At 41.9% G+C, this 22497-nt stretch overlaps 1 protein-coding gene across 1 annotated transcript in view; it reads right to left on the bottom strand.

The window, feature by feature from the left end:
• Positions 1-22083, bottom strand: part of LOC138964131 (uncharacterized) — a 48425-nt gene extending 26342 nt beyond the window's left edge. Inside the window, exons 1-8 of the mRNA XM_070336019.1 lie at positions 22002-22083; positions 21474-21519; positions 19980-20268; positions 19441-19547; positions 18492-18629; positions 16557-16727; positions 16148-16239; positions 14786-14848 (exon numbers count right to left, since the gene is read on the bottom strand). Of these exons, the coding sequence (XP_070192120.1) occupies positions 14786-14848; positions 16148-16239; positions 16557-16727; positions 18492-18629; positions 19441-19547; positions 19980-20268; positions 21474-21519; positions 22002-22006 (911 nt within the window). The 5' untranslated portion in view covers positions 22007-22083. The remainder of the gene's footprint in view (positions 1-14785; positions 14849-16147; positions 16240-16556; positions 16728-18491; positions 18630-19440; positions 19548-19979; positions 20269-21473; positions 21520-22001) is intronic.
• Between the last annotated feature and the right edge of the window lie 414 nt (positions 22084-22497).

The raw sequence follows: 22497 nt of genomic DNA, 5'->3' as shown, positions 1-22497 counted from the left end.
TGTTTTTAAAGGCTATCAAGAAAACTGTTGTCATTTAAATTTGTAACACTCAGTCACATATAGTTTCACACACACACACACAAGATTAACTCACTTGCATGCCCACAGAAGAAGTTTGCTCTTCACATTGTTCTGTTGTTGTTTTTATAATGTAATCATTGTAACATCAACACTCAGTAATAACCAATATTACAACACAATCACTTTTTCATCAGAACTCACTCACATACTACATGTATTAAACCCTGGTTTATGGACACTTGCATTTGTACTTTGCATGGGAAAGCAGCCTGAATTTCAGGTGAACTTTAATAAAAGAAGATTTATATGTATGTTGCTCTAGATGCATGTTTTAATAAATAATAATGACATTCAGGAAAGTAAAAGGACTGTTGAAGTTTGCTGTTGTAAAATGTCTGATGATTAGGGTTCTGTTGCACATTTAGTGAATTGACTGTACCAATTGCTGTTATTATTTACACCCAATCAGTGCATCCACATGATATTATGTAGCTTAAATTAAAGAAAATGTTTTGATGTGTTCAGAACATACCAACAAGTTGCACACTCACTGACTTTCCGAAAGAACAGGAAAGTTCTTCCTGCCTGTCTGGTCGCTGCCATCAGAGACCTCTTTCTGTCACAGAGCTACACAGGCTTCAAATATATATATATGTAAGATAAATAAAAGGTACATTACAACTCTCAACTGCGGGGTGTGTGTGTGTGTGTGTGGGGGGATGTGCATAACCATTGCATACTTAAGGTCGGCTTAAACGGCAAACAGAAATGTGGAGCTTGCGTAACAATTCTTGCTTTGTCAGATTTGGAGATAGGCAGCCTCAGTCTATATAGTTGGTCGCCAGTTGGGGCGTCCTGCTTGGTGACAACTTGAGCTTTGTCAACTGGTCTAGCTGTAGCAGTCAAAGTCTGGGCACTGTTGCATTGTAGTCTTGCTGTGTATGCAGAGCTTTGTTGTAGCTGCCATAGGCCAGTGTTGCCATAGGCCAGTGTTAGGATCACCACCCCCTCAAACAGCTCGTTCAGTTAACCTGATGCCTGTTTTAGACAGATAAAAAAGTTACCACAATCAGCAGAACTTTCACTGGAGAAAGGGCATAATTCTTTATTAATCATAATGTATTTATTTTTATAATGTACAAACTAGAGTATGTATACATGTGGATATGTGTGTGATGGTGCTGGTATGGATATGTGTGGTTTGGGTTATGTGTGTACTGATGTGTACATTTTATGTGTTTTGTATGTTTTGCGAGTGCGATTTTATGTGATGTTATTCTGTACACCAGCCAAAACAAAATGTCTGGTATATTAGATAATAAACGCACCTTTAAATTTATTAGCGACTACACCCCGTCACCCTCCAGTCCCCCTCCCCCCCATTACACCCTACACTTTTAACATTGTATAAAAAATCATGCCCCAATATAGGTCCCTAGTTACCTGGGAGGACGTTAAGCTCCATAATCAACATCAACAACGTATTGAATTGAATTGAAAAGCTGGGGTTAGGAGGTCTAACTTCTTGAATTAAAGTGGTTTTTTTCTCAGGTGCATGTAGTTTTTTATTTGCTTGAAATCATGGTGTATTCTGGTTGTAAGAGAAGAGTCAATTTCCTTGTAAGCCTGCAAAATTAAGATTTGTCATTTTTGAAGTAGCCTACATTTTTGTAAGAGTCCAAAATAGTCCAGGATAAGGAGGAAAAACATAGGGTGGGTCAGGAAATCTGAAACATTGCATAGTTTTGTTTTGCCTTATGTAGACACAAAAAGTACTTAGAGCACTTTTCCCCCCCCAAGAGAGCATAGCTTAGTTTTAATTATTTTAATGCCACTGTTAGCAAGAGGAGTACTACAGACAGCAATCAAACAGTGGGTTTTTTCTGTAGACATTGTTATTTCTGTTTAGGTGTTTCAGTAGTTTTCTATGCGGATAAATCATGCTGCATGATCACTAGAAACAATCCAGCTCTGTAGCATGCAAGTTTTTTAAAGGTTTTTTCCCCCATGTTACTCTGAGAGAAAAAAACAACCCACAGAGATAAAGTTGAACTGGCAGTTTGACTGAAGCAGTGGTAATAACACAGAGTGCTCTTCCTACAATCAATTTTTTTATGTGGATGATGATGTCCATACATGTACTTGGTTGTATTATTTTGCTAGACTATTTGTTTCTGTTAGATATATCTGCTCACATGATTGTTGTTCATAATTTCACATTACATTTACTGCTGATCAAAATGTATTGTTGGAATAGGTCTGCTTAATATTCTGACTGCAGTTTTGTAATAAAATCAAATAACACAGATGTTTTAAGTATCAAAGTGCTTTTCACACACACACACACACACACACACACACCCACACACACACACACACACACACACTCACACACTATGAGTATGACTGCAAACATGAATTTGTACTTGTATTAATTATAATTACTGTATTACAGAACCTGATCTGAAAAAAAGGACAACAGCAAATTATTCATGCAAGCTTGCTGTATTAACGATTTCTTTATCTATTTAATACAACACTGAATTAGATAACAACTATAACAACGTGTGTGTGTTTGTGTGAATGTCTATGTGTATATGGACGGACACTGATTAAACCTGAGACTCATCGATTACCCAGGTGAGTGTAAAAGAGGGAGAGAGAGAGGGAACTTTAAGGTGGGTGCATGGGGACGGACATGTAGTAACAGATATATGTTTTAATCTGTAATCTTAACACATGTGCTTAAAATTAGGAACAGATTCCATTCCACTACAAATACTGTCAGTCTGACAAAAACGCCCAGTGACACTGAACCCCTATCCCTTACAGAACACATTCAGTATACATGTACTCACTTCCTTTCGTCTGCGTTTAGTGAAAGCAGATCGTTCTGATGACATTGGTATCCGGTTTCTGACCTCCTGTGAGTGGTCAACAATTGTCGGAACTGGAACTGCGTTAGGCAACAGCTGTTTTGTGTGTGCCAGGTTTTCTTGCCGGCTTAACTGCGTTCGCATTGGAAGAAAGTGTCGCGAAACACAGCACATCGTGTTGGCCGTTTCCAGTTAATCAGTCTTGCTGCAGAAGTTGTAAGCCCATCGGAAAAAGGTGACAACTGATGCCTGAACCTTTTTTCTATACTTCATAGCTATCAGCAGCCGTGCGCATTCCTTCGGCGTGCTGTTGATGCTCGATTTAGGCAAACGCCCACTTGAGCGTAAGCTGTAACTTTCGGTTTCCAAACACCAAATGACGTCACAGCCGGTTCTCGTCTACTGGCGGCCATTTCGAAGTCTCGTTTAGCAGACGAATTTGGCGGAACGTTTTTAATTAAATCACAATGATTAAGCTACGAATCGGTGAATTTCTTTACATTTTTGGAATCTTTAGGTGCATGTCTCTAACCTTCAGTCATCGATTAGTGGTTCTAATAACCTTTAAAACAGCGTGGTCTGGTCCTTTAATTTGCAGCAATCTCAGTGTTGAAGAATGTGTAAAGAGAAGAAATGAGTTAAAGCGGGAGAAATGAAAGCCATGTGTGCATTTAAGAGCTTTTGGGGGAACGATTGCGAGTTTGACTCCGTTCTTGCCATGCTCCAAAGAATACGTCAATACTGCCAATACGTCCCAGTACCATTGTGTCCCAGTACCATTGCGTCCCAAAACAATGCCGTCTCATTGCGTCCCATTAAGCAATCCCATTGGGTCCCAATACCATTGGGTCCCAGTGCCATTGCGTCCCGTACCATTGCGTTCCAACAAAACTGCGTGTCGATGGGTCCCAAGAAAATTGCATCTCGATACGTCCCATAAAGGAATCTCATTACGTCCCCGTACCATTACGTCCCAACACAATTGTTACTTGAGCAATGCTTGAACGCTGCGGTGGGCAGTGTGTGTGGGTGTGTGTGTGTGTGGAGGGGTGAATGGGTAGGTGAGGTGGGCACAGTGAAGTGTGGGCCGCGGAAGAGGAGACCCGCGGAAGGGGGGATGGGGTACGTGATCATCGTGGTCAGACTAGGGGAGAGAAGGGATGGGTGGGTGTGAACAGTGATTAAGGATGGAGAAGAGATAAATAAATAAATAAATAGACATACACACAATCTGTTAAACGCATTGATTTATGAGATATTTCGTTGGTCAGACAATTTTTAATTCATTATATTTTATAATCTGATGAAAGATGACAGGTCCCTTTTTTAAGCAAGACCTTTAATTCAAGAGTCAAAATTTATTTTGATTTTGAGTGACACGTAGAAGATAACATATTGTAACAAGTATTATTACCCCTTTTTTTCCTTCATAATTTTTCATAAAGAAGAAATGTACTGTCTGATTGTGCAGTTTCCAATAATTATTCTGTGTTTGTCAATTATTGTTCTCCAGTCACACACAGAGAGAGAGAGAGAGAGAGAGACTCAGACTCAGACTCAGACTCAGAACTTTATTACAAAAGGATAAAGGTTTTAGGCAAAGCCTATTCTTCCAACCTGTCCTTTATACAACACATACAGACAGACGCACATTACAAATATAAATTCAATCATATAAAATACAGAAATACATTGTACAGAATGCAACACAATGTGCATTTAAGGAATTACATAAGGAGAACTCAAAAAATTACAAAATTACATTGACATAGTTATATCTTTCATTTGGGAATAAGTTGCTCCGATCAGCTACACATCCGTTAACATTAGTATACAAAATGTTTAACAAAATAACAATCGAACAAGACATTTTATTCACGAGAGAGAGAGAGAGAGAGAGAGAGAGAGAGAGAGAGAGAGAGAGAGAGAGAGAGAGAGAGCGAGAGAGAGAGAGAAAGAGAGAGAGACAAGACAAGACAAGACAAGACAAGACAAGACAAAGACAAATTCTTTATTAACGAGAGTAATGGTATAAGCAAACAGGTGGGTTTTTTTTACTTTGTCTTCTCTATACATAATTAGTCTTCTCTGTCCTTCATAATTCAGACTGACAGGCCCCATGAGCAAGCCACTTTTCAATGGCAGCTAAACTCGCGTATGAAAACAGTACTGTCGGCTGGGATGCCGTTAATTTGCAGCAATCTCAGTGTTGAAGAATGTGTAAAGAGAAGAAATGAGTTAAAGCGGGAGAAATGAAAGCCATGTGTGCATTTAAGAGCTTTTGGGGGAACGATTGCGAGTTTGACTCCGTTCTTGCCATGCTCCAAAGGGGGTCATGCCAATACGTCCCAGTACCATTGTGTCCCAGTACCATTGCGTCCCAAAACAATGCCGTCTCATTGCGTCCCATTAAGCAATCCCATTGGGTCCCAATACCATTGGGTCCCAGTGCCATTGCGTCCCGTACCATTGCGTCCCAACAAAACTGCGTGTCGATAGGTCCCAAGAAAATTGCATCTCGATACGTCCCATAAAGGAATCCCATTACGTCCCCGTACCATTACGTCCCAACACAATTGTTACTTGAGCAATATGCTTGAACGCTGCGGTGGGCAGTGTGTGTGGGTATGTGTGTGTGTGTGTGAGGGGTGAATGGGGAGGTGAGGTGGACACAGTGAGGTGTGGGCCGCGGAAGGGGGGACCCGCGGAAGGGGGGATGGGGTACGTGATCATCGTGGTCAGACTAGGGGAGAGAAGGGATGGGTGGGTGTGAACAGTGATTAAGGATGGAGAAGAGATAAATAAATAAATAAATAGACATACACACAATCTGTTAAACACATTGATTTATGAGATATTTCGTTGGTCAGACACTTTTTAATTCATTATATTTCATAATCTGATGAAAGATGACAGGTCCCTTTTTTTAAGCAAGACCTTTAATTCAAGAGTCAAAATTTATTTTGATTTTGAGTGACACGTAGAAGATAACATATTGTAACAAGTATTATGACCCCTTTTTTTCCTTCATAATTTTTCATAAAGAAGAAATGTACTGTCTGATTGTGCAGTTTCCAATAATTATTCTGTGTTTGTCAATTATTGTTCTCCAGTCACACACACACAGAGAGAGAGAGAGAGAGAGAGAGAGAGAGAGAGAGAGAGAGAGAGAGAGAGAGAGAGAGAGAGAGAGAGAGAGAGAGAGAGAGAGAAAGAGAGAGAGACAAGACAAGACAAGACAAGACAAGACAAGACAAGACAAAGAAATTCTTTATTAACGAGGGTAATGGCATAAGCAAACAGGTGGGTTTTTTACATCCAGCCCTCGCCCATGGGAGGGTTTAATCTAATGACAATACGTTTAAAAAATGTTAGAATATGAATCAAAGAAGTAATAACAAGCAAACAACCAAACAAACAAACGATTTACAGACAAAACAAACAAACAAAAACATACTTACAAACGAACATAACATAAGAGAGAGAGAGAGAGAGAGAGAGAGAGAGAGAGAGAGAGAGAGAGAGAGAGAGAGAGAGAGAGAGAGAGAGAGAACTCAGAATGGTTTATTATATTAAGGCCACAGAGAGTGAGAGAGAGAGAGAGAGAGAGAGAGAGAGAGAGAGAGAGAGAGAGAGAGAGAGAGAGAGAGAGAGATGGTTGGTTGGTTTGGTTTATTCACATAGGCCATTGCCCCTAGTGAAGGGGTGTGAACAAAAGCAAAGACATTGAATCATTTTTACATTCAGTCGACTCAAAACAGTGCATATTTTTCTCAAAAGTGGATAACAGATACATCAATGCAGACATCTACATACAAAATTATGATAACAGTGTTTCTCGTATCTTAAATGCTTTATACAAATATAAACATAAATCACGTACAGTTTTTTCATGTGTTGAAGCTAAAAGAAGGCTGAGTCGAAAAGCACTTGGTTGCCTGTAATATTTCAGTGGGATGAATTTTTCTCTCAATTTATGGAAGTATGGACAGACAAGAACAAAATGGACTTCATTTTCCAGTTTATCTTTACAAAAGGGACACATGTAGTTATTAACATCATAAACTTTTTTGTAACGATGAGTGTGAACGTAACGGCAATTTCAGAGATCCCTAACCTAAACCTTATCATCATGAATCTTAAATGTCTGTCAATATTGAACAAAAGGTAAGGTTTGATCTCAGGAACAGTACAAAATGTTCTATACACAGAAAATCGTTCACTATTTTGAATATGAAACTCCCAGTCTTGCCATCTGCATGCAATTAATCTATCTTTCAAAACATACAAAAACTTGTTTTCGTCAACAACACCTTGATTCAACCACACAAAACCATATCCTAACTGATACAATTTACAACGCACATTTGACGCCCAATTCGATTTACCATTCTCATCCATCCTGTACAGCATTTTATATGATTTATGAGGCAATCTATGCTCAGACATTCTCAACAATTTCAACCAATATTTAATACATTTCAATATTGAATTTACGTACAAAGGGTACCTGTTAGTTTCTCCATATACCAAATCGTTTGGTGTACGCATTTCTAAACCCAGAAACTTTTTCAATGCAAATAAATGAACCTTTTCACATTCTATGGCTGCTTTATCTAAGCCCCATAACTCTGCACCATATTGTGCAATAGGTTGCACTTGTGCATCAAATAGCTTTAGAAAAACATCCAAACTAGTATTATTAATCATGTATAACTTATGTGAAATCGACAACAAAGCTTGCTTAGCTCTACTTGCAAGGTCTAAGCAGGCAGCCGTAAAACTAAGCCTGGTCGAAAAAAAGTATTCCAAAATACTTATATGCATTCACTACAGGTAGAACATTCCCTTCATAAATCCATCTTTCTCTGGCAGCCAAATAGCCCCCCTTCCTAAAAAACCACAATATTACTTTTACTCATATTTACTTTCAACTGGAGGGAACGAGCTGCCTTGTCCAGATTATTTAATTGGTTTTGTAAACCAACCACAGTTTCTGACAGCAATATCAAATCGTCAGAGAGAGAGAGAGAGAGAGAGAGAGAGAGAGAGAGAGAGAGAGAGAGAGAGAGAGAGAGAGAGAGAGAGAGATCTAGAGAGAGAGAGAGAGAGAGAGAGAGCGAGAGAGAGCGAGAGAGAGAGAGAGAGAGAGAGAGACAAGACAAGACAAGACAAGACAAGACAAGACAAGACAAGACAAAGACACATTCTTTATTAACGAGGGTAATGGCATAAGCAAACAGGTGGGTTTTTTACATCCAGCCCTCGCCCATGGGAGGGTTTAATCTAATGACAATACGTTTAAAAAATGTTAGAATATGAATCAAAGAAGTAATAACAAGCAAACAACCGAACAAACAAACGATTTACAGACAAAACAAACAAAAACATACATACAAACGAACATAACATAAGAGAGAGAGAGAGAGAGAGAGAGAGAGAGAGAGAGAGAGAGAGAGAGAGAGAGAGAGAACTCAGAATGGTTTATTATATTAAGGCCACAGAGAGTGAGAGAGAGAGAGAGAGAGAGAGAGAGAGAGAGAGAGAGAGCCAGAGAGAGAGCCAGAGAGAGAGACAGAGTGAGTGAGCGAGCGAGTGAGCAAGAGAGAGCAAGAGAGAAAGAGAGAGTCACACACACACACACACACACACACACACACACACACACACTGAAACACACACACACACACGCACACACATACACAGACATACATATACACACACAAACCAGGAGTGAGAGCGAGAGAAACAAGAGGCGAAGCCTTCAAGGCTCACGTAAGAAATCAAACAGTAACACAAACTCAATCACTCCGTCACACATATACACACACAATAAGCATAGGTGACACGGTGCAAGAGTGCGAGACACTAGATCTAGATCTGTCTGTCTGTAGCCTACTTACAGGGACACGACTGCCAGATGGCCAGATCGACACTGCGCTTTCGACAGCGCTTCCTCGCGCAGACACTGGAAACACGCTGTGCAGATTAACCTGTAGGAAATCTCCTTTGGTATCTTCTTTATCTATTTTTCTGGAGCTACGAAACCGAACAATGTGAAATCATGAGTCGTCTTCTCCGAATCGGCGAACTGCAGCTCGGTGATAACTGTATCTATACCACAATCCTTCACGCGATCTGACCTAACCTTGACCCCTGACCTGGTCTACATACCACACACGACACAAACCAGTCAGGTGTTTTTACTCCCGGGCCCCCCACCACCCGTTTTCTTTGGATACACACTTTAACTACATACGTGCCGACGAAATGTTGATCATTGCTTCAATACTTTGAAGCTGTTGTTTGAATAATAACCAGGTAAAATTAGTATTTCGGTGTTCAGTCAAATGTTAAAGTTTCTACCACAGACATACACACATACATACGCACGCACGCACGCACAGACAGACAAAAGTTAGCATCGCATAGGCTACACTTACGTGAGCCAAAAATGAGAAAGAGAGAGTCGTCAGTAAGTAGTGGTATTGACACGTAGCGATAATGACAGGTAGCGCTTAAAGATGTAGTGCTGTCGACACGTTGTGATAATGAACGAATGATAGCGACTTATCGACAAATTATTTGTAGCACTAATCAACGTAGCGATAGCGGCACGTAGCACAAATGACACGTAGGACAAATGACACGTAGCACAAATGACACGTAGCGCTAGCGATACGCACCCGGAACCTATCGATACATTTTTTTGGTCAATGTCCGTCCACATGTTTGTCCGACATCACCGGTACACATCTTTTTATTTTATTTTTATTTGTGAAATACTGCTATGTACCGACACGTTTTGTAATAAAAGTGCGTTTTGTAATAAATTTATTACAAATCGTGTTCGGCTAACACAATTTTTATTACAAATCGTGTTGAACGCGTTTTGTAATAAAAATTGTGTCATCCGAACACGATTTGTAATACATTTATTACAAAACGCACTTTTATTACAAAACGTGTCGCTACACTGCTACAGTAACATCTCAGAAATTAAATTCACTAGTATTGGGACTTAATGGTACGGGGACGCAATGGCACGTAATTGTATTGGGACCTAATGGTACTGGGACGCAATGGTACTGGGACCCTATGGTATTGGAACGCAATGGTTCTGGGACGCAATGGTACTGGGACGTAATGGTACTGGGACGTAATGGTACTGGGACGTAATGGTATTGGGACGTATTGACATGTAGCCCTCCAAAGCGTGTAACATACATTATCCCATGACCTGCCTCTTTGTCTCTGTTAGCTGAGGAGGTGATTATTCTGAATATTCCATCACAACCATATGGATATCCCATCACAACCGAGTTTCGATCTCAACTGTCATTGGTCATTGTCTTTGATTTCAGAGTACAATTGAATAATTTATAGAGGTCATCTGCATATTCAGAGTTTACAGATGGACTACTTTTTTCAACATACGACTGAAATATTTTGTGGTGTCAAAGTCAATATTACGTATAGGTACAGGCCTACATGTGTCAATATTGAGAAAATAAAGAATACTTCATACGATACGCACATTCTGCATGGATTTAAAGAGCGGAGTCGAGATATTTCGCTGGCTGAAGCGACTGCATGGTCAAAGGCATGTTCAACGAGTATCGCGAGTGGGATCAAGGGACGATACTCCCTAATTTTTACATAGACAGCCATCTGCACAGAACCGTGAGAGAGAGAGAGAGAGAGAGAGAGAGAGAGAGAGAGAGAGAGAGAGAGAGAGAGAGAGAGAGAGAGAGAGAGAGAGAGAGAGCGCGCACAATCAAAACACAACCCAGTCACCTGGTAGTTCAAAAACTCAATCTGAAACTGACATCGATTGTCGAAGGCATGCCTGCGGTGCATAACTCTGGAAAAGTTGTCGTAGCTGGGAACCCGTTGAGATCCATTACAACGCCAAAAAAAGTATCAGAAGACTCACCATGAAGTCAAATCAAACGTTAGGTTTTCTCATTTGGTTATTTGCTTTGGCTTTAAGTGTATTGCTTCGATTGATAGCTGAATCTGCTTGCAACCGTGCTGTTCAAGACTGTTCGAACTGTCGTCTGCTAGACGGGCTTGTGTGAATCCGAGTCGAGTCAACTGCGGGGTTCAGCGACACTGAATGAGGGAGTGGCACCAAAATGAAAAGAAGAAGACGAAAAAAAATTGGAGATACAGTTAAGATATATGGGGAAGAGGATGTGAGGTGTTAGATGTATCCAACCTTAGGTGTTCAAACTCAAGACCGGGACAAAGTAGAAAGCGATGTACCGCGACCGACTCTCAGTGCCGACATACAACTTCCAAGCTTTATTGCTTAACGTCTACAACAGGCGAAGTATTGAAGCTTTGGCTCACCTAAACCCGACGACTGAATATGAAAGTGATCCACGTGTGAAAACCAAAACAGAACAGCGCAATGACAGCCAACATTTCTATCCCCGACTGACAAACAGTAACACTGCATGCGAACTGACTTGGGTCAACGATCAAACCAGCACGGCCCGAACTGAATTTGTTGCGCTGCCATTATCGTGCGCAATTCTGGTAAAAATATAAACCCGGTATGCCGAATTGAGTATAACGAAAGCCGATGTCAAAATATACACAGGGATATTTTAAAATGACTTTCAAAATGTAAAAGCAGATAGCAGACCTTTTTACAAGCAATATGAATGACTGAATGTCCACATACAAGTCGAATGACGCCGTCCATTATGCTGACAAATGGGAACTAGCTTTGCGCATGAATTCATTGACATGAATTTCGACTGCGGAGGCTTTTGGCAAGCTGAAAACAGGCACGGGCAGGTTTTAGTGGAAAAAGTAAGTGTTTTTAATGAAAACGTCGGAGTAATGGGATAAATAGCTTACACACCTCGTCCTGAATATCTTGCATATTTTCCCTCGGGTCGATTTTCATGTATTACCTCGCCAAAGGCTCGGTAATACATGAAAATCGACCCTCGGGAAAACTATGCAAGATAATCAGAACTCGGAGTGTGTAACCTATATATCTTGCACACGTTTTCTGTAGTAGTGGCAAAGAAAGGAAAGCGTAAGACATATATCTACTGTGGTGTACCCGATCGCAAAGAGAGGTATCCTTAAAAAAATGTTTGAAAATATATTTCTACACACCACTTCACACCTGGCTCAGTGTTTGACCTAGAGACGATGTGCTAAATACGTGGCGCTCATGATGTCATTAGTTTATGATGAAAACAAGCTGCGTGGTCCTCTCGTCACTGAGACAGAAAAGATCTTTCGCGTGTGAGACTGAGAGAGAGAGAGAGAGAGAGAGAGAGAGAGAGAGAGAGAGAGAGAGAGAGAGAGAGAGAGAGAGAGAGAGGAGAGAGAGAGAGAGAGGTAGAGAGAGATAGAGAGAGATAGAGAGAGAGAGAACGAACGAACGAACGAACGAACGAACTTTATTACTCAAGGATGGAGATTTTAGGCTCACGCCTAGTCTTACAATCTGTCCCTGCTAAACTAAGACATAAAAAAAAAGACAATAAAAGGACAATTGTCAATCGCAATCATACAGTATTACTAATTTCAACATTACCTATACGACTACATAATGCATAATAGAACATTAAAATGTACATGTATGTCAATATAATACAAAGAAAACGAAAATTCGACTCGCACACACACGCGCGCCGCATGCCTGCAATCACGTTCGCACTCAATACAACACACACACTCACACACACACATACATACACGCACACACACACACACACACACACATACATACACACACACACACACACACATACACATATGCGCACACACACATACACACGCACGCACACACACATACACACACACACACACACACACGCGCACACGCGCACACACACACACAACAACAACTTCATCATCATCATCATCATCATCATCCTGATCATCGTCAACATCATTATCATCATCAACAAAATATATAGAGGTTAGTGATAGCAATGCATTCTTGCTAGAAACAGTTTCAGAATGTAACTGTTCGTGACAGCAGATATTTGCAAAGCTGCGATTTGAAGTGTTTAATCGTGCTTGACCCCTTTATCTCACATGGTAGCGAATTCTAAATTGTTGAGCCCGAAAACGCTAAACTGGTTTTATATAAATCAATACGGGGTAGCGGGGAAATTAATTTGTTTGAGCCATATCTGTCTGTTGCTTTCTGAAATAATGATCGCATGTACTGTGGGGTCTCGTTTATTTGTACCTTAAACATTAAAAGCGCCTTATTAAAAAATAACTGATCTTTAAGTGATAAAAGATTAAGAATGCTAAGCTTTTAATCTGTTGATGTTTGCGGACCCGGCATGATAAGTTTGGCTGCGCGACGGTGAAGAGAATTTACTTTTTTTAAGTGAACATCGCTACAACTATCCCAAAGTGTAGATGCATAATTCAGATGAGGTAAAATATGACCAAAATAAAACAACTTGAGTGCTGAGATATCAGCGTAATGCTTTAATTTGGAGAGAAGGAACAAGTGTTTAGATAAGGTTTTGGTAACACGGTTGAGGTGGGACTGCCACTTTAATTCAGCGTCTATTGTGACCCCGAGAACACGATGGCTGGTTACTTGCTCAATGGGTGACTCATTTAAACTGAGATGAAAATTCAGAGGAGCGAGTTGGTGTTTCTGTCGTGTTGTGATCACCATGCATTTAGTTTTGCCTGGGTGTATAATCATTGAGTTTTGTTTACACCAATCAAATATGTTCAAACTCGTTTGAAGAGAGGTTTCTATAGATTGTAAACTTTTACCGGACGTGTAAAGAGACGAGTCGTCTGCGAAAAGGTCAGTAATAACCGTCTTGTCTGATATATAGAGTGGTAGATCATTAACGTAAATGCAAAATAAAAGTGGGCCCAAAACTGATCCTTGTGGGACGCCGTGCATGAGCCGTCCTATCGAAGAACGGTTACCACTGGAGACAAACTGCGTTCTGTTCGCTAAATAAGAACGAAAAAAAGGTAAGTAGAATTCGTTGCCTAAATAACAAGATAATTTCTTTAACAGAATTGTGTGATCAACAATATCAAACGCTTTCTTAAAATCGAGGAAGACGGCGCCGACTGTTTCCGAATGGTTAATGGCAGAGAGCCATGTATCGCATAGTTTAACGAGAGCTGTGTGACACGAATGTTTAGGGCGAAATCCTGATTGAGATGGAGCAAAAAGACCACGGCTTTCCATGTGCAGAAGCAAGCACTTTTGTACATGTTTTTCTAATGGTTTTGATAGAACAGACAATAGCGAAATTGGCCTAAAATTGTTTATGTCGGTTAAGTCTTTTGTTTTGGGAAGTGGAATTACTTTTGCGGTTTTAAATATTTCTGGAAACACATTTCGGTCAATACATAAGTTGTACGCATACGTAATTGGCTCAACAAGAAAGGGTAACGCTAACTTGAGTAAGGAAGCGGGTATGTTATCGGGTCCCATTGACCTTTTATTACTCAGTTTATGTCAGTCTGTCAGTCATTAAATGACAGAGAGACAGAGAGAGAGAGAGAGAGAGAGAGAGAGAGAGAGAGAGAGAGAGAGAGAGAGAGAGAGAGTGATAGAGAGACAGAGAGAGACAGAGAGAGACAGAGAGAAAGAGAGAGAAAGAGAGAGAGAAAGAGAGAGAGTGGGGGGGGCAGTTTATGTCAGTCTGTCAGTCATTAAATGACATAAATTAAAGTAGGCTCCGGCTCTTCCATTAATAGAGAGAGGACTAACCATTTGTTTGGTCTCTCTCTCTCTCTCTCTCTCTCTCTCTCTCTCTCTCTCTCTCTCTCTCTCTCTCTCTCTTTTACACAGTTTATGTCAGTCTGTCATTCATTATGTGACATAAATTAAAGTAGACTCTGGTTGTTCAATTGCTTACCTGTGCAGAATACCTCGCTGATGCAAGAAGAACAAACCCAAGCATATTTCTGCCATGTAAAACCTGAAAACGGTAACAGCTGAGAGTCAGTTATATATATATATATATGTAACCGAGTGCTGAAGCACCACAATCATGCCAGACCCCAACTCTACAATCCACAAGTGCTGCCCCCCCCCCCCCCCCTCTCTCTCTTTCTCTCTCTCTCTCTAAGGCGAACAACTCTGCAGAGTCTGCTGTGAAGGGCGACGGTAGTCTCCCTGTCACAAATATAATCTGGAAGACAGACAGAAACAGACTGAGATGCAGACCGACCAACAGACATGTCAAAACCGGTATTGTTATCATCCTCAAATGTTTTGTAGTGGACTTAAATCTAAGAGCTGCCAAAATGCAACTGACTGAGACACTGTGACAATAATTCAAACTTAATTTACAATGTTGTCCGCCGCTTTATTCTTTTGCCAAAAAGAGCACATTTAAAAGTTTATCTTGATGTGCTCCTTTATCATATAATAAATTCCATGGTTTTGAAAACATGTCTTTGGCTTTTATGGAGCACACAGTGACTCACAGCACACGTGAGGGCGTTAAACATTACTTATCATCGATCGGAGCTGAATTGTGACCTCTTTTTCTTTCAAAAGTCAGTTAATTAGTTTTAGCGCTACTTTTTTTAGCTGTAAGTGTGTCCGGAAGTGTAACGATGCAATACGTCGCTGTAATTCACAAACCTCGTATCTCAATTTTTGAGGTTTTGGAACTAAAAAAATAGTAAGCTACCTTATTATGTTGCCCGTGTGGTGATAAAAGCTCGTAGCTCCAACTGCTTTCTAAACTGAGTGAAGAAAAGTTCTTTGGAAGAAAACTCGCGTCTTCATTTCTTTGAAGTGAGCGGGCAAAAAAAAAACGCTCAAGTTAAACTTATGAGGTTTTCGTGCCACACTTTGACGGAAACAATGTCATAATATGAAAGATACGGGGTTCCTGCAGTTGTATTTTTAGCTTGCATAAAAAAAACTCGTATGTATATATACCACTTCTGGATGACTCCTTTGGATAAAAAGCTCTTATATCTCAATATTCTTTTAATTGAATGAAAATATAAACCCATGAATTGAAGTTGTATTGGAAGCAGTGGTTTTTCAAAACATTTTTTTTTTCGCTTTTCTCAAAACAGCAAAAAGTTGAGATACGAGGTTTGTGAGTTACAGCGACGAATAGCTCATATCACAGGTATATTATCTGCATGTATGATGCTCATATCCAATGTAAAAGATGTACCCAGTCATTCACAAAAGAAGGAATTTGAGGTGGACTAATTGAAGTGAGTGACTGAATGTTGCAGAATGATGTACTCACACCACCACCCGCTCTGGATGCACGCCCACCGCGCGCAGTCTTTGCTCCAGTGTACCGCCCTCAACGAACTCCATGATCAGGTACACGTGCAACTAGAAAGTAGGTCATATAAGACAGACACACGTGCGCGCCCAAGTACACATGCATGCACGCACGCGTGCAAGCGCGCTCGCACACACACACACACACACACGCACGCACCCGCGCGCACACATTATGAAAGTAGTGATTGCAATGAAACGATTTAAAAAAAATTAATGGTAGGTTATTGACACGTTTAATGTATGACAAAACAAAACGTCAATGTCATAATTGCAATGTAATCGCAATATGTTTACGTCCATCATGAGATCGTAAGTGAACAAGAACAATGACGTAAACTCCGTAACTAACATCTACGTTGTCTCACGGGTGTCTGGAATGAGGAGTGGAGATGTACGACGAAGGACGAGGCCCTGCTGTGGTTGGAGAGGATCCTGTGCTCCATGATCACCTGGTTCCTCTTGTCGTCGGTACACGTCTTGCTGATCATCTTAATGGCCACCTTCTTCTGGTTGCAACGCATCACGCCCTCCAGCACCTTACATATAGATCCACTCACTACATTTCACACTGTATCATCGTGATGGCCATCTTCTGGTAACAACGCATCACGTCCTCCAGCACCTGACGAGTAAATCAAGATATTACATTTCACACTGTATCATCTTGATGGCCACCTTCTGGTTGCAGCGCATCACGCCCTCCAGCACCTGACATATAGATCTACACATTACATTTCACACTGTATCGTCTTGATGGCCACCTTCTGGTTGCAGCGCATCACGCCCTCCAGCTCCTGACATAGATCTACACATTACATTTCACACTGTATCGTCTTGATGGCCATCTTCTTCTGGTTGCAGCGCATCACGCCCTCTAGCACCTGACACATAGATCTACACATTACATTTCACACTGTATCGTCTTGATGGCCACCTTCTGGTTGCAGCGCATCACGCCCTCCAGCTCCTGACATAGATCTACACATTACATTTCACACTGTATCGTCTTGATGGCCATCTTTTTCTGGTTGCAGCGCATCACGCCCTCCAGCACCTGACACATAGATCTACACATTACATTTCACACTGTATCATCTTGATGGCCACCTTCTGGTTGCAGCGCATCACGCCCTCTAGCACCTGACACATAGATCTACACATTACATTTCACACTGTATCGTCTTGATGGCCATCTTCTTCTGGTTGCAGCGCATCACGCCCTCCAGCACCTGACACATAAATCTACACATTACATTTCACACTGTATCATCTTGATGGCCACCTTCTGGTTGCAGCGCATCACGCCCTCTAGCACCTGACACATAGATCTACACATTACATTTCACACTGTATCGTCTTGATGGCCAGCTTCTTCTGGTTGCAGCGCATCACGCCCTCCAGCACCTGACACATAAATCTACACATTACATTTCACACTGTATCGTCTTGATGGCCACCTTCTGGTTGCAGCGCATCACGCCCTCCAGCTCCTGACATATAGATCTACACATTACATTTCACACTGTATCGTCTTGATGGCCATCTTCTTCTGGTTGCAGCGCATCACGCCCTCCAGTACCTGAAATATAGATCTACACATTACATTTCACACTGTATCGTCTTGATGGCCATCTTCTTCTGGTTGCAACGCATCACGCTCTCCAGTACCTGACATATAGATCCACTTATTACATTTTACACTGAATCACTCATTACATTTCACACTGTATCATCTTAATGGTCACCTTCTTCTTGTTGCATAGCATCATGTTTAACGTCAAGCTGTTCATCTTAAAAGCCACTTTCTTTTGATTACATCCCTAAAGACCTCCAAAACTTGATGAATGCACGAACAGACATTTCAACAAGATAACGTAACAATTGAAAGAGGCGACACGACATTAAACGCGGTTTTGCTGATCATCGTCATGGCTACTTTCTACTGGTTACCCCGCATCAGGCCCTCTCATACCTGGATAATAGATGGAAAAACATGTTGATGACCACCGGTTACACCGTAATCATGTCCTCTCCTCCTCCTCCTTATCATCATCATCATCATCATCATCATCATCATCATCATCATCATCATCATCATCATCATCATCATCATCATTCAAAGTAATTCGCACACTTGAACCAAAAGGCTAGATAGATAAATAACCGCTTCACATCGCATAGTTGGTTCAAGATGAAATTTGTTCACTGTCCACTGTTGGCATGTACGAGTCTCTTACAGTCAAACCAGCGGGGCCTTTTGTTTTCAGAAGAAATTCGCACACTTGAAGCAAACAGCTTACCATAGAAAAGAAGCCGCGCCACAAGACACGGTTGATCCTGAAGAACAGCCTGGTCGGCGCGAAACGCTTATCGTCCACTTCATTCTCTGCTACCATCTCTGAGTTCCTGCGCAGTTTTCTCACCACTCGCCCTTGGTCCTGACAAACAAGTTCCACGACCTTACTTACTTTACTTGACTTACTTTACTGCCCGTTATGCCGGTTGGCATGTAGGGCAGTATTGCACGACCTTAGTCAATTACTATACGCTGAAACTCGACTGCAGAGCCTTGTCTGCAAGTCAGGGCGGGTAAACTCTTTCACTCGACCCACCGCAAACTGAGCGGGTTTGAATGCAGAATATTTTGTAACAGAATATTTACAGAGTATATAATTATATACTACCCGTCATATAAAAGAACTATAGATATTTTTGTGATGGGACCTTTCCTTGTAAAAAAACAAAAAACTGTTATACGACTGGAAAGGCCATCCATTCTCTTACCATATTCAACAGATTCATTTTACATGAGGCAGTGTCATTACAGTGGAACCTACAGCGCAGACAACTCCCAAATCAAATTCACGAAAGCAAGGTTGCAGCGTTAAAATCAACAACAAATCAGAACAGCTAAAAACGGAATCAGTTTGGCATGTCATAGGAATGAACAATCAAATTTGTATCCAACACATCAGTCAGTTTTGTTCACCTATCTTGTCTTGTGTCGTGCTGAATCGGTGTATGCGTTTTAAGGAGTAAGGAGAAAAAAATCATCTGTACATTTCCAGTAAATCCTCATCGCATTGCCTTCAAACTTTCTTTCAACACATGATGTAAAATACACACGGTATCGTAAAGTCATTTGAGACATTATGTTAGGCGTCATACCAGAAAGATTTTTTAAGATAACACACACACACACACACACACACACACACACACACACACAGCACTAGACACAACCCTCACGTCATAGAAGTCGGGAGTGAGCACAGGATAGTCGGGTTCCCACATTTCGGGAGTCAGGTTAATTTCCGACGCCGCATCCATTCCCTGTTCCGACGAGCCACCGGAATCTGAAGACATAAGATTCTGAACTGCCCATACAGTTAAAACAATGCATGGAAAATGACCCTTTGGTTACTCTTTTAATTAATCTATATTAGCAAAAGGCCTTTCGGTGTCCGTCTGTCTGTCCCTCTATCTGTTTGTCACACGTTTGTTTGTCGGTCGATTCGCCTCAAATTTGGCTTATGTCAGACCGTTCGGCTCCGTTTTTGCATTCAATATTGGCAGATATCGATTGCTTGCCTCCCGTGTGACCCGTTCGATTACATTACGTCCTGAACTGGGCATATGGCGTTGATGATGCGGGTGGTGACTGAACACCCCCGCAAGCACACACAACCACACCCACACACACACACACACGCACACACACACACAAGCACCCCTATAACCACCAATCTTCACAAACACCCCTCCCACCCCCAATATAATATACTAGCCTTTGCCCTGGTTTCGCTCTTCCGCGCTGGGCGTCATGGCGGCCTCCATAGTGTGAAGGTGATGATGCGTGTGATGATGGACGTGATGTTGGATCTGGGCGAAAGGGGTGTCGTCGAAGATGCTGTCGCTTCTGGGGAAAGTCTTGGGCTGCGAGGATTGGAACATTGTCTCCGGGCAGAAGGATTGTTTGTGACCGGTGGCCACAGCACTGTCTGAAACAGCCCCGGAGGCGCCTGCCTGTGTCGGTGACCGTAGCAAGATCCCTGAGCTGGATGCCTTCTTCTGCGGCTGATCAAATGACAGTGTCCATGACTCATAAGGGAGACAATCAGTATTTGGTTGGAGTTGGCATTCAAATAACTACGAAACTAAGATCAGTTTATGATGGGCTGCTGTAGTAAGCTATATTAATGAAAGAGCAATTTAAAGGACAGTGAGTATTCTGAAAACAAGACAACCAGTGCTTGTTTACTATTGACTGTCAAAACAAGAAGATTCTATATATACAATTTGATAACACACATAGACACACACACACATACACACAGTCACACACACACACACACACACACGCACTCACAGGCAGAGAGACAGAGACACACAGACAGACAGACACACACACACACCGTCACACACAGACACACACGCACACACACACACAGTCACACACACACACCGTACACACACACACACACACACACACACACTCACAGACACAGACACACACAGACAAACACACACACACACACACAAACACGTTCACTGAGTGAAAGAAGGCAGCAATAGCCCTTATTTTGACTAATTCCGGAATAACTCTGTGTGGTGTATTGCTGCGTTTTTATTGGCCGTAGAAGCAGGCGAAGACACGTAGCCACTAATGTAATGGCTTAGTGAACGTGCTAAAGACACTAAGTGGAAGGTCGAGAGTTCGAATCCCGGCTGCGACTGCTGGGTTAAGGGTGGAGATTTGTCCGATGTCCCTGGTCAACTAATGTGCAGACCTGCTTGTGCCTTACCCCCCCCCCCCCCTCCTTGTGTTCACACACGCACAAGACCAAGTACGCACGGAAAAGACCCTGTAATCCATGTCTCAGTTAGGTGGGTTATACAACCACGAAAATACCAAGCATGCATCCCCCGAAAGCGGCGTATGGCTGCCTAAATGGCGGGGTAAAAACGGTCACTCATACACGTAAAAGTTGTGTGATTTTCAGCCCATGAACGAAGAAGCAGAATAGTAGAGGAACGCACTCATGATGGCAGGGAACAGTGAGTTCTATGAGCATAATATTGAGCGGACATTGCATGACATGCCCATCGGACCTCATTGTGCCCTGTGATGACATCATTGACTTATCGGCATGCAGCGGCGTGAGTTTGCCTCACTATTTTGGCAGAGCGCAACTGTTCCGCCGCCAATAAATACACCGGACAGAGTTATTGCGAACATCGTCTATCGGTATGAGACTCGTTTTGAGTGAATTGTGCGTTACCACATTCTCAAGAAGTTTTCCTCCGTCCACACTCGTTTCGTCGTTTCTGTAAAAAAAAGAAAAAAAAAACTACAGTAAAAGCCCCTTTCGAGAACACCTGAGGAGGAGGGGTAGAGAGGGGGGGGGTGGTTGGTTGGCCAGAGAGGTTCTAAGTCTACTTTGGGGAGACGTAGGTTCCATTATAGAGAACATAGTAGTGTGTGTTTATGTAGCCTACGGGTGTGGGGGGACGTGTGTGTACGTGTGTGTGTGTGTGTGTGTGTGTGTTCGTTCGTCCGTGTGTGGCGTGAGTGTGGGTGTGTGTGTGTGTGTGTGTGTGTGTGTGCGTGCGTGCGTGCGTATGTGCGCGCGTGCGTGCGTGTGTGTGTGTGCAAGAATCTTCTTTTTTTTTTATCAATAATGAACAAATTCCATAGCTTTTCTAGCGAGCATGCTCCTAAAAAGTTCTGATTACAGCGAATTATGTGAAGACATACACATTAACATTCACACCAAACCAAGGTTTAAAATAAACAGAGAAGTACGTACGGCATTTTGTCTTTTGCGACTGATTTTGACACAGAAAATCGTCTGAAATTCAGAATGTTACAGAAGTTCCAAGTTTGACAGCTTTCGTCATTTGTGTAGTGACGTCAAATTCCGACCATGACTTGGCTAGATTTAGTCTCGGACACCCTTACCCTAATAGCTGACTACCACCGAGACTGAGGGGCGTCAGTCGGCGGAAAGGGACACAGGCACTCGTTACGAGCGGGTCGGGATCAAAGTGGGCGGGGCCTGTGCGCTCTCAAGACTACTACCATAAGAAAAGACGACCGTCCATCACAAGTGACACCCAAGACATAGGCCCCGCCCACCTCGTGACGAGTGCCTGTGGAAAGGGACACCTGACAAGAGACTTCGAACACGTTCACGCCGAAGACCCGATCTCCAAGAGATAGCCTTTCCACTTCAGTTTTATCCTCCTGTTATTTGGACGTATGAATAATTACTCTGAAAATATGTTTAAAGGTACATACAAGTA

The sequence above is a fragment of the Littorina saxatilis genome, linkage group LG4 (genome assembly GCF_037325665.1).
Source record: "Littorina saxatilis isolate snail1 linkage group LG4, US_GU_Lsax_2.0, whole genome shotgun sequence".
NCBI lineage: Eukaryota > Metazoa > Mollusca > Gastropoda > Littorinimorpha > Littorinidae > Littorina > Littorina saxatilis.
Note: the sequence above shows the minus strand (reverse complement) of the source record. Positions and strands in the feature narration are given on the sequence as shown.